This window comes from Sprattus sprattus, assembly GCF_963457725.1.
Source record: "Sprattus sprattus genome assembly, chromosome: 9".
Lineage (NCBI taxonomy): Eukaryota > Metazoa > Chordata > Actinopteri > Clupeiformes > Clupeidae > Sprattus > Sprattus sprattus.
The window spans coordinates 21,633,084-21,645,112 of record NC_137928.1 but is presented as its reverse complement, the minus strand read 5'-3'; the positions used below and the strand labels follow the sequence as shown (position 1 = coordinate 21,645,112).

The 12,029-nt window shown below is 41.9% G+C and overlaps 1 protein-coding gene across 2 annotated transcripts in view; it reads left to right on the top strand.

Annotated features, from left to right (window-relative positions):
* The first annotated feature begins 9,338 nt into the window (after positions 1-9,338).
* maml2 (mastermind like transcriptional coactivator 2) overlaps positions 9,339-12,029 on the top strand; it is a 33,811-nt gene continuing 31,120 nt past the window's right edge. For both annotated transcript variants that reach the window (XM_080844785.1, XM_080844784.1), the window contains exon 1: positions 9,339-10,355. In XM_080844785.1, coding sequence (XP_080700911.1) covers positions 9,939-10,355 — 417 coding nt within the window. In that variant the 5' untranslated portion in view covers positions 9,339-9,938. The remainder of the gene's footprint in view (positions 10,356-12,029) is intronic.

Here is a 12,029-nt window from a genome sequence, read left to right as displayed (position 1 = left end):
CGGCGACGCTGTCAACTAGATTTGGTGGACAAACTTGATTGGCTAGCTAGGGTTAGACAACAGGGCCTTGGAAGACTAGGTTTCTGATGAATGTCTGCTATAAAACAAACCTTGTTGAATCTGGTTTTGATCTCTTCCTAAACTTTAACGCCTTCTATGTCGCTTTTGTTCGACTGGGTTAACGTGATGAAAAAGTAATTAGACTAGGCTATGATAGTTAATGTGGATATTTTCTCTATCAAGGCAAGCTATTTCAGCAGCAATCTGGAGAGATACAGTGTTTACTGTAGGCTCTGCTCGTTAGTCGTTGCTACAAAATGACATGAAGTAGCCTGGCAATGTATCACGGGGGAAAAATACATCGTTTCCCCGAGATATCGAGTAGGTCCTATTTCGGCTAAAAAAGTTTAGTTTTCTCGAGACAAATAAGTCGAGAAGATAGGGTCAAAATTAAAATGTAAATTGTTGGCAGTTTTATGGAGTCTCTGGTGACGATGGTGGAAAAAATATTGCGTGGCCACGAGTTAGTTCGTAAGCTAAGTTGTGGAAATGAGATAATTACGTTGTGGCCATGAATTAATAAGGCATGGGAACGTGATAACTTAATTGTGGCCAAGCTTTTACAGATAACACCAGGTAAACCCTGTAGGGTTATATCACATTCCCATTCCTTACTAACCTGTGGCCACGAGTTATTGATCTTGTGGTCTTGCATTACTAACTCATGATGTCATTTAACAATAGTATTTTTTTTCTCACCGATGTCACCAGAGGGGCTCCATACAGCTTAAGCCTTCCATAAAATTCAGCTCGTACAACAGGCTACTACCATTAGCCAGGATTAATATACCAAGATACCATTGGGCTTTTTTATTTGTGGAATCTCGATGGTTAACTACCTAACTCGGGAAAACCCTTATTACGTTTAAAGAAGACCCATCTCTTCCTAGATCAGCTTTTTAACAATTTATTTCTAATGTGTTCCCATTGATTGATTATTTTTATAATTATTATTACCTCCGCCAAGGAGGTTATGTTTTCGCCCCTGTATGTTTGTTTGTCTGTTTGTTTGTTTGTTTGTTTATTGTGGATTACGCAGAAACGCATGGACCGATTTCCATCAAACTTTGTGGGGAGATTGGGTAATATAATGGCAATAATTGATTAGATTTTCAGATGTCAAGGTCAAAGGTCAAGGTCACAAGGCGGAGGTTTGCATTCTCTGAATGCTCCCATTCTTGTTATTACTGTTATATGTCCTTTGGTGAGACTGTCTGTGTCAGTCACAGCTCCACCTTTGACTTCATGGTCTGATGACACAACCCAACCCCACTCCCTGTGATTAACTTCCTTGCAGATGCAAGTGATGCAGCCTAAGCCCTGAGGTACTCAACCCAAACAGCCAAGATGTCAGTCCCATATCCCGTGCACCTATAGCACCTGTCACCACCTCTTATTTTCCTCAGGCATCTTCAGTCTTCTCCGCTCCTTATGTTGGTTACCTAAAACAACCTGGGACACAGCTGTTGATTGCCTCTGCCTATAGCATCCCCAAACTGACCCAGTTGCTGTTTGAGAGTGACTGTGAGGGTGACATTGCCCTGCTAAAGGCACTGAACATCCTGTTGAGCAGTAAGTATCATCTTGGTAAGGTAAACATGTATCAGCTGCAGTCATATACTGGAGCACTATAAGTTCTTCAAGATAAGTACGGCCAGCTGAGAAACCTTGTCCGGTTAGAACTTAGTGGCATCCTAAACACCCCAGCCTTCAAGTTGGGAGATCTAGCACAGCTGGCTTCTTATGCCCAGGCCGTCCAGTCCTTAGTTGATATGTTGAGGACCCTGGAGAGGCAAAAATGGTTATCTGAGCTGATGTGTTCCTTCAATGTAGACCAAGCCCTAAACCAACCAAGATAAACAGAAGAGCTATTCAGCTGAGACATTACAATAGTTCTCCTCAGCACAGAGAAAAACACTCCACATGAAACCAGAGGCAGGGCACAGTTTACTGAAGAAATTAAAAAAGCCTTTATTGGGACAACCTCAGTGGCACTTTATCTGCATTCCTTTCTGCATGAAACTAACCAGTTGCACACATGGAAAAAGCTGAAATGCAAATTTCACAGATGATGGTTTTGACTCGATTGCTGCAGAGAAACTCCTCCTTGCATAGGTCCAAGCAGTGGCGGCTCCTGAAAAAATTCTCTGGGTGGGCAATTTTTTGATAAAGATTAAGGCAACCCATTCAGTAGGTACATTAAGCAAGACAATTGGATCAATTTGCTGTTAGCTGATTAACTCAGCTATACAGCAATATCCTTTCGTCCACTAGATGACAGCACACAACAGAAAGATAGCAATGCATTTCTGTTGTCTCCCGTCACTTCATTGTCTGAAGATTGAAACCTTTCAAGTTGTTATGCGGTTATGGCACTAACTTTTTTAGAAGGGATCATTACCTTACAAAGCCATTTCCCTACAGCTGAAGGGAACAGCTGGACGAGCAGAAGATCACGTTTGCTTCAACCAACCAGGTGCTCATCATCTTGGAGGGATATGGGAGCACGAAGTCAGGTCAGTGAAAACAATATTAAAGATCATTAGGCGGGAGAAGGCAGTGCCAAAGCTCATACTGCAAACCAAACTGCTCTCATAGAAATTGAAGGCATTCCAAATGCCAGCAGATGCAGTTGACGTCGACCCAATTACCCCAAACTATTTACTCATGCCTTGCTGAGCTTTATTTCCTCAAGCCCTGTATGACTCCTGTAGCCTTTTAGAAAAGAACCGCTGGAGGTATAGCAAGTTATTGGCTGTTCAGCTCTGGACTGCCTTCACCCGACACTACCTTCCAGGTTATGACAGAGTGGGCTACATATGGTGTCAGAAATGGGTTGGCTGGCTGTGAACAACTGGAAGCAGGCCTGGTGTGTGCCTGTTATGAACCGTACAAGGGACCCCCCAATATCGATGGATCATCACCATCACTATGGTTGAGCAAGAGCTATACCAACAAGCCCTTGGTGTTGCAGTCAGGGTGCAGGTTTATTACCTTGTAGACCTGGGTGGGGGCGACTGCTCACTTCCCTCGCTTACAAGATAATTAGCGATGGAGGACTGATGGAAAGGAAGTGCTATGAAATTCCTGCTCTAGCTCAAACGGATGCACCACCTTCCCAGGGAGCCTTGCACATCCTTCTGGCTTACTGCTATCCGTAGAAAATGAACAATAACTGTGTGTGACAGCGGCTGTGCCGGAACCTGTAGACATTTGGTGTTGGTGCCCTATCTAGCATGCCTGCCTCCCGTGATAAGGGTGCGGTTTGAGTCTAATGCAGTGTAGGGGCATATAAATTTAACGTCAAATATCCCAGATTTACATGTACTTCTTAGTTTTCGGAAAACAAATTGATTTTGTAAAACTCATCATGCCTTTACAAGGCATGTGCTTTCACCTAAACAAATAGAGAAGGATATATTAAACTTTATTCTATATATTACTATTTTAAACTATATATGAGGCACTGTTTAGATAATAATAATAATGATGATTACAATTTTAAATCTATTACTTTAAATCATTTTGGATACTTCCAGTGTACCAACAGTGCACTTTTGGTACACTGGATGTTTCCAAAATATTACTTTTTTTAAACATTACTTTTTCTCAGATTGAGTTCCTTAAAGAAAGACTTTTACGCAACTTTTTGTATGTGTTAATGATATCATCACTAAGAAAATATGAGAAAATATGAAAAAGGGTGTGTAAATAAAGATAACAAATTGTGCCTCATTCTTCAACAGGACCTTAAAAACCTTAAGAATCACCTTAAAATGAAAAAAACTAAAATTCAACATCAGACAACCTCGTTATGAATGAAAATAACTCAGCACTATGGTCTGTCTGCTATGGTCTGTATTGGACCATCTGCTATGGTCTGTATTGCTATTGTAATGGACTCGGATACTGTAATTACAGTGTCCAGTAGATGGCAGCAGTTGCCTGGTTTTACTGGCCTTTAGTTATATTCCCTGTCTTCAGTCAACATCACTCCCTGCACACAAAATTTGTCATAGAGGTCGGGTGGTTAAATGGTCTTTCAGCTTCATCCTTATGCACAAAACTCAAAGTTTGAATCTATTGAATATAGAACCTAATTCATTTCAGAATCTGTGAAATTACAGGAACGCACATTATGTGTAGACGTCAATTTTGTAGGATTAGGTAAAATGTGAATAAAGCTTGAATGTTACTTTTCATATTTGATATAAAACAACAAATCTCACCTTGATTCCATTGGTTTTGGGCCTATACCAGTTTAATAATTTCAAGTTTTATGTCAGATAATTCCTTCTGATTAATAACAATTAAAACAGAAATCCCACAAAACAATTCCAAGTTCGGAGACCTTTCCAACAGCATCATGTAATTAAACTTTTTTCACTTTTCGCAGGAAGCGGAGTTGGTCATCTAAAATTATATGGAGCAGCCGAACTATCCGATCATCATGTATTCACTTCTAGTCTTCTACAACAAAGACTCAGGAAGCAGAAATGAAATTTCCCATTTATTCCATGAAAAAAAGCTAATTTTAGAACAATTAAATAGACATAAGCCTTAATGTGCATATAAACTCTTGCAGATCTGACCAGAGCCAGCTGGACTTGTCTCCTGCTGTATATTCAGCTCCAGCCCCAGTAATATTAACTGGCCGGCCAGTGTGTATCCACTGTGCAGCCTCTACATCAGCTGGAGTGTCTTTGCTAATATGCTGGCTGGAGTCAGCCATCATGCTTGCTGTGCCAACAGCATAAAGTCCCTATGTCAGCTGGACCTAGGGCCTGATTTACTAATATGCGAGCGCTGCTTAATCTGCGTTCGCAAATTAACGCACAGTGTTTTTGCGCATTTTCCGTGGTATTTATCAAACCACATCTGCGCTGGGCACTGTGTGCTTACTCCACCCTTTAAAGGACCTGATTTACTAACATTGATTTGCGAACGCAGCTTAATCTGCGCCTTTGCCAGGCGCACATTAACGCACGGTGTTTCCCCGCATTTCCCGTGATATTTATCAAGCCAAATCCTGGGCAATCATTATTTAGCGCACCGTTAAAAGACGGGAGAAATTGCCTGCAAGTTACTGCCCACCATGGAGATTCGAGGAAGAACAAAAAGGTTCAGCGGAGAGGAGATAGATATATTGGTTCACGTTTGCTCAATCATTGAACCTCATTCAATGGGTTATATTGTTGTTTTGCCCGCCATCACCTACAGCGAGATGTTTAAAAGAACACAATTATAAATAATATGCTATTGGTGGCATTAATGCATAAACTGTCTATTATAACAATATAGGTGTGTACATGGCGAGATTAATACGTTCTGGGACATGGGTTCACTACAATATATCCCCACTGAAACAAATACATTTACCAAGTAGTCAGGCCTCTCCAAAATCACCGTTGCTCACATGAATAGATGGCACTATTCCGGAAGATAAAACTGTCATGGACAGACCACTACCACGTAAGTAATGGTCATGTTGGCATCACATATGACCTGGACATTCATTGAATATGTGTGCTTTCTGTTTAGGTAAACGTGTTCGTGGATTGAAGGTGGGACTGTTTGCATGTGGGTGCAAGCAATGGTTCCAATTACGTTCTGAAAGTTTGCGATTTAAATAAAAGTCCTGTTTGATGTCTCTAATTTCAGCTATGGCAGTGGGGAAATTTATTGACCAGCGCACCGTAGCAATGCGTCGAGTACCTGGGTGAATATTTGGCTGAGTGAAGGCTGAGATATGACAACTGCTGATGCTATAACTGTTTGAAATGATCCGATGCCAACATTTGTAATGTTGTCCTGAGTTTAACAACCGATGGAATGGAATGTGATCTCCGGTTGGAGGCTTTGATGTCTCTGATCTGGTTCAGAAGTATTGCGTGGTTAACCTGTACCGTCTAATGATTTGTGGATCGCTTAACTGAAAATGTGTTATACGAGTTGAAAAAAATATTTCTGTGCGCTGTCTCTGTATATATCTTCGCCTTGCTCTTATAACTGGTGCAATATCAACGTTTTCACACTCAATGGAAAATGCGCTTCCTGGTTAAGACGTGCTTTTAGGAGGCGGAGAATTATCCCGCTAATTGAGACGTGCGCTCGACAGGCAGTTTTAGTAAATACCACGCAATACATCATTAGGCGCACTTACCTTCTCTCCCCCCATTGAATTGCGCTCCATGCCCACGTTCCACCCAGGTTTCCACCCACGTTTCCTAGCCTTCCCCTGTTCACACCCACAGGCGTTAATATGCGCTGCGCCCCCTTAGTAAATACCGTTTTATGTTTACGACCGCTATTTTACGCCAGAAATGGGCGCAATCCTGTTAGTAAATCAGGCCCCTAGTGTCTGTCGGTTAGTTGTTTTTCAGCTGAAGTTTGGTGCGGGTAGGCCGGGCGGGCATCTAGCTGCTTTCAGCTAGGCCTTTTAGAAATGTGCAGTGATTGGATGAATGCAAACCAAGGATAAGAAGCCATGATGGCAACCAGAGTTTTCCTGAAAGATGGTGAAAATGCATAGTGTAATTACACTGTTGGACGTGTTCATTGTTCATTTGTACAAATCATGGAATCATAAAAGGCTTCCTGTTAAAACATACAATGTGAAACAGAGGAGAAGAGCAAATGTGCAAGATGCACAACTGTGTCTGTTGGGTCTTGGCCATGCTTGGGCAATAAGACACTCCAGCTATCTTCCAGGAAAGCTTTACTGACCACATTCACACATGTGCTGTTCAGGCCACCAACTCCATCAACAACCTAAGTACACTGTTGGACTACAGAAACAGCAGTTAGAGGGCCAGAACATTTTTCTGCAAGGCTGTCTTGCAGCCAGAGAGGGTTGTGGTTCCATCTTCTGAGGCAATTGTGGGTTAGCCTGTTTTAAGAGGCTGGATGAGAGGAGCTCTTTACACATTACATTGGAGTGATGGGATATCCTGACTTGGCTGTTGGACATCATCCATTTGGACGTGTTTTACATGTCTCTAAAAGCACCCCCCATGATGGCCAATCCCATGGATTGGAAAAGTGTTTAGAGCATATATTGAGGTGATGTTTCTCAACTTTCAAACATTTCATGGGGTTTCCTTTTTACTTGCATTGGGTTCCCCCAAAATCCACCTTGCAAGTTGACTCCCTCTTTTGTCGGTCAGTCAGACAGCACAGATGGCAGTGCGATAGACGAGAGAAAGGTAGAGAGAAACATCCTATCCTATCCATACAATCCTAAACTCTACTGGGAGCCATTGTAGTTTAGCTAAAAACGGGCGTGACTGTGATTTCTTGGTTATAGTTAAAAGTCTATGTAGCTGCTGCATTTGGTACAGTTTACAGTTTAAGGCAAGAAAGTCCAGCCTGAAAGATATAAAAGCATGGACTACCTTCTTACAATCTATTGGGACAAGAAATGTTGCACTTAAGCTATTGTCCTAAGTTGATCAAATGAAGCACTAAACACAGAATCTACTGGTCTATCAAATTTCCATTCAGCATCCTACTGTAAGTCATATAGTGTTGTAATGGATTAAAAACAGCCTTCTCATATAAAGATAGAAGTTTAGAGATAGGTCTAAAAATAGAGGGAGAATCCTGATCTAGGTTAGGCTTTTTCAGCAAAGGCTGCATCACTGCATGTTTAAAAAATGTGGTATTTTGGTACAACTCCTGAGACCAAAGATGAGTTTATGATATCAAAGGCATTTCTATCCACAACATGAAACACTTCTTTTTAAAGGAGAGAGAGAATAAAGTCTGTAGAGCATGCTGTGAGTGGTGGGTGAAACACCAGATCCGAGAGGCAGGAAAGTGACAAGAAATTAAAATGATACAGAGTAGTGGAGACGGTACACATATTATCACAACCAGTGGCTGGAAAATCACTTGAAAGCAAAAAGGAAATTGCGCAACCAGTAGGGAGGTTGACAACATTATTAAAATGATTAAAAGTGTTTAAATACCCTAGGCTTGTGGTGATTCTTTGACAGCATCCCAAACAATATTGTCATGACACCAGTTAGCATGTCAGCAACCTTGTATCAGTGCCAACTGGGCTGTTCATCGTGTTTGCAAGGATTGTTCATGCTTTTAAAGCTTGTCAGTTTTAGACCAAAACATCATAATACTTCTATAACTATTACATAATGCTAGCTGGCCAACTCAAGTTCAAGTTAAACTGTCAAGCTAGTGACATATTGATGTATTATCTGTCAGCTTGTTAGGACACCTGTGGTTTGAGCAGAATATCAGAGCAGAGATAGTTGTCTTCATACTATTTGTATTGAAACATCAGTTTCGTGGTTGTGCCACAGTGCAGTATACACCACAAGGAAGACCAGGCCCTGTCTGGCCTAATATGCTACTCAACTCTTTGTTGGGACCATGGAGGGGAAACTGGAACATCTCCAAGATGGTCCAGAACATCTGCATCTGAGCCTGGTCTTTGGTGGCACGTGTCACTCCACTTCATTCATTACCCTCTACTGGCTCTCTGTGGCTGCTCACATTAAATTCAAATCAAATTATAATACTTGCCTACAGAGCAACAGTCACCAGATCAATGCCTGTCTCGCTGCATTCCACTATTCAGATCTATGTTCCTTCTCACCCAATGCATTCCTCCAATGAATGATACTTGGCATTGCCATACCTCCTCAGCATGATCCCAATCCAGACTCTTTTCACTTGTCCCACATCTGAAAAAGCTGCCCAATTAAACCTGATCAATTGAGATGAGCCCTCTCTGTCTTCAAAAATCCTTACAAGACTCATCTCTCGAATTCAATCGGATTCACTGAAGACTTATTCTTTTGATTTAACATAGCCTATTGCCAATTATTATTAGTATTTGTATTATTATTATTATTATTATGTAGTTATTATTAACATTAGTAGCAGTGCAGTAGTAGTAGTCGTGTTGTTGTTGTCCTGTTGTATTTTGTCAGGCCCTTGGAATCCCACACCTAAACCTGAACGTAAACGTAGATTATTACAAATCCCTTGGTGTAGTTCACACTCAATACCACTAGAGGCTGCCAATTGACTCCTGACGCGATTTTCCACGTCCATCGGGACAAACCTTCACACAATACCAGTCTGTAAATCTGCAAATGCCGTACTGATGCCTCCGGTGAAGTCTGATGCGCGGTTTAGACTGCTGAATATGGACTGCATGGATTCGCATGTGTTCGTGCGTGGATCCACTCTTGAGTAGGCTAATCTTATTATTTTGCTTAGTTTTTTAAATGGCGGTCGAAATATACAATAGCCTATCCATGTGGATTGGAGAACACTGAAAGGAAACGCGAGCTTATTTTAACGGGTCTCGGGAAGTTTGTTGGATCTGCCACTGAGGATGGATTATTGGACATTGAACATTGGATGCGTATTTAAATAATGGAGATACAGTTTTCGGATAACCCGAAGGTACAGATATTTTTTGTACAATCATGATTAATAAGTCTCCGCTAAATCCTTCCGTAAATCAACAATCTAGGCTACTGGTAAATAGCCTATTCCTAGACTTGACCCTACGTCTCTCTTAGAAGCACATTCATGAAGCTTGCATTATGGAATTTTAGTGAGAAAGAGAGCGAAGTGGATTTATCCAGGACTCGGAATGATCTATTTCTTAAGGAAACTGTGTCGCACCATACTGCATTCCAAAGGAATTAAAAGTTCACGAGGGTGTGTGAAATATTTGTACTAACAGATGCATTCATTTTTTTCTGAAACATTGAGTGGCAGTATTATTTAAAATAATTGTCTTATATTTAAGGTTTTATTTGTACTCAATTCAACAATCGGACAAAGGTTGTTCAATTAGCGTAAAACTTTTTAATCTGCTGCACCAAGAGATCAAGATTGTAATGGGAGAAGCAGCCCCGGCTCAGCCTGCGGTAGGTGGATTTGTATCCATGTTAGGTGTTGGCATGGTGGGCTCCATGCCAGGTCGTGTCAGCGGGCCTATTGCGGCCTCTCGAGGGTCCGCCGTCCCGCAGCTTCATAGTGCCATCGTTGAGCGGTTGCGTGCCCGCATCGAGCTGTGCCGACGGCATCACTCCACCTGCGAGAGCCGCTACCAGCGAGGTCAGGCGGAGACCTCGGACCGTGAACACGAGAACACCTTACACCTTCTCAACCTCGTTCATCAAAGTACGGGCAACAGAAAAATCAGGGGCAGCCGGTCGGTGGGGCAGCAGTCAACGGCAGACTACAACCGGCTGAACGGCGAGCAGAGAGCCCAAAATTCAGAGACGGAGCCCAAGGTTGTAACGCGAAACTTAGTAAGTAAAACGAATCGTTTGTTTCCATGAAAGTGTCATGTCCTAATTTTATGTGTGCCGGTTGCTCGGAGTCCTCATGGCAGGTGACACCACATGGATCTTTCTCCTCAGTCCTACAGTTACAGTGATAGGTTGTACATGGTTGATACATGGTTCTTCCACACAATATCCTCATCTCTATTATGGATTGAAAGTAAAAGTGGGCTCACCATTGCTACTTATCAGTGGACATGTGGGGGATTATCCTCATTGTGACTCACATAAAATGTCTTGTGGTTTGCCATGCAGTCTCTGTGTAAAAGATCAAATTTGTGACTGGTCCCTAGGTTTGTTCTGTGAAAAACCCTGCAAAACCCTTTATAAGAGGCTTGTAGCAGTGTCATGAAGAAGCTTTACTCTGTGCATCAGTGCACAACTTATGTCAACTTTTAAGTATCTTTGTAATCAGTCACATGGGTCTAATTAGCACCCTGTCTCTGCAGGGGTTCGGTCCTTCAATGAGAGATTAGGAAGGGGTGTGCCTGCAGCATATAGAAACCACCGGATGTAAATTCCTTCACTGGCATAAAGTGTAATATCATCAACTGCCTCTAAGAATACAAGGCTGTTTTAGGGAAGGAGCTCTGACACAAAGCATGCATATTCCCCCACCCCCAATATCTCACAATAAGAGTTCTATTCCCACAAATTCTTGTGGAAAATAAATGTATTTCCCCTTTGTTTATTTAGACTCAGTTAATCAGCTCATTTGGCCAGTGGGGAAACATCCTTCATGCTGGCCCCTGAGGAGAGGTCCTGGGAAGCACACAGACCATGCTGCCAGGCCTGTTGGGTTGTAGTAGCAGTTTTGCAGTGCTCTGAAATATGTCCACAAACAAGCAGGTATAACATCTGCTGTGGTTTGGACAATATAGAGGATCTGTATTGGTGTGGTAAATTTTTTCTGGTAAGCAAGATAGATCTGTACTGAGTTAACGGACCGTCTGCTTGCTTCTTCAAAAGTCAGCCATGATCCTGTAATCTAGGCTAGGAGGAGATGGTATTGTATTTGAGAGGCAAACCATGGCTACTTATATTGTATTGTAGAGATACCAATCAGAATCATCCCATCGGCGATAACCATGTATGGTGTGGATTATACTCCTCATGCTTTGTAGGGCACTTCCATTTTGATTCATTTCTGCAAATCGGATTTCATCTTGTTTTACACCACCTTTCAGTCGTGGCATTCAGTGGTTTGTGTTTGCATATCTTTCTAAAAAACTGCAGTGCAGGATTTTGCTATAAATGTGGCCGAGTGCAGTGATTTCTTGTCTTAAGTCCAATGTCATTTTGAGGTTCTAGTTCTCTCCTCTTCCTGGTTCTCTACATCCTGTATTAGCTGTGACCACGTTCTCTGAGCTTTCCATGGATGCAGGGAAAAAAAGCCAATAGCGATAAGCATATCTTTATTCCCCCAAAATGCTGTGTGGTATTTTAAGGATTCATGTTTCTTAGTGCATGAGAATGAGAGTGACTCACACCAAAGAGAGTGCCTGAAAATAGAGCATCCTGCTCGCTGATGGACATTTATGCTGACTCACACAAAAGTTGCAGTGAGAGCCATAAAATGCGTAGAGATGGAGGAGACAAATTTAGTATTCAAAAGGAGACTTTACCGTACACAGTTATCAC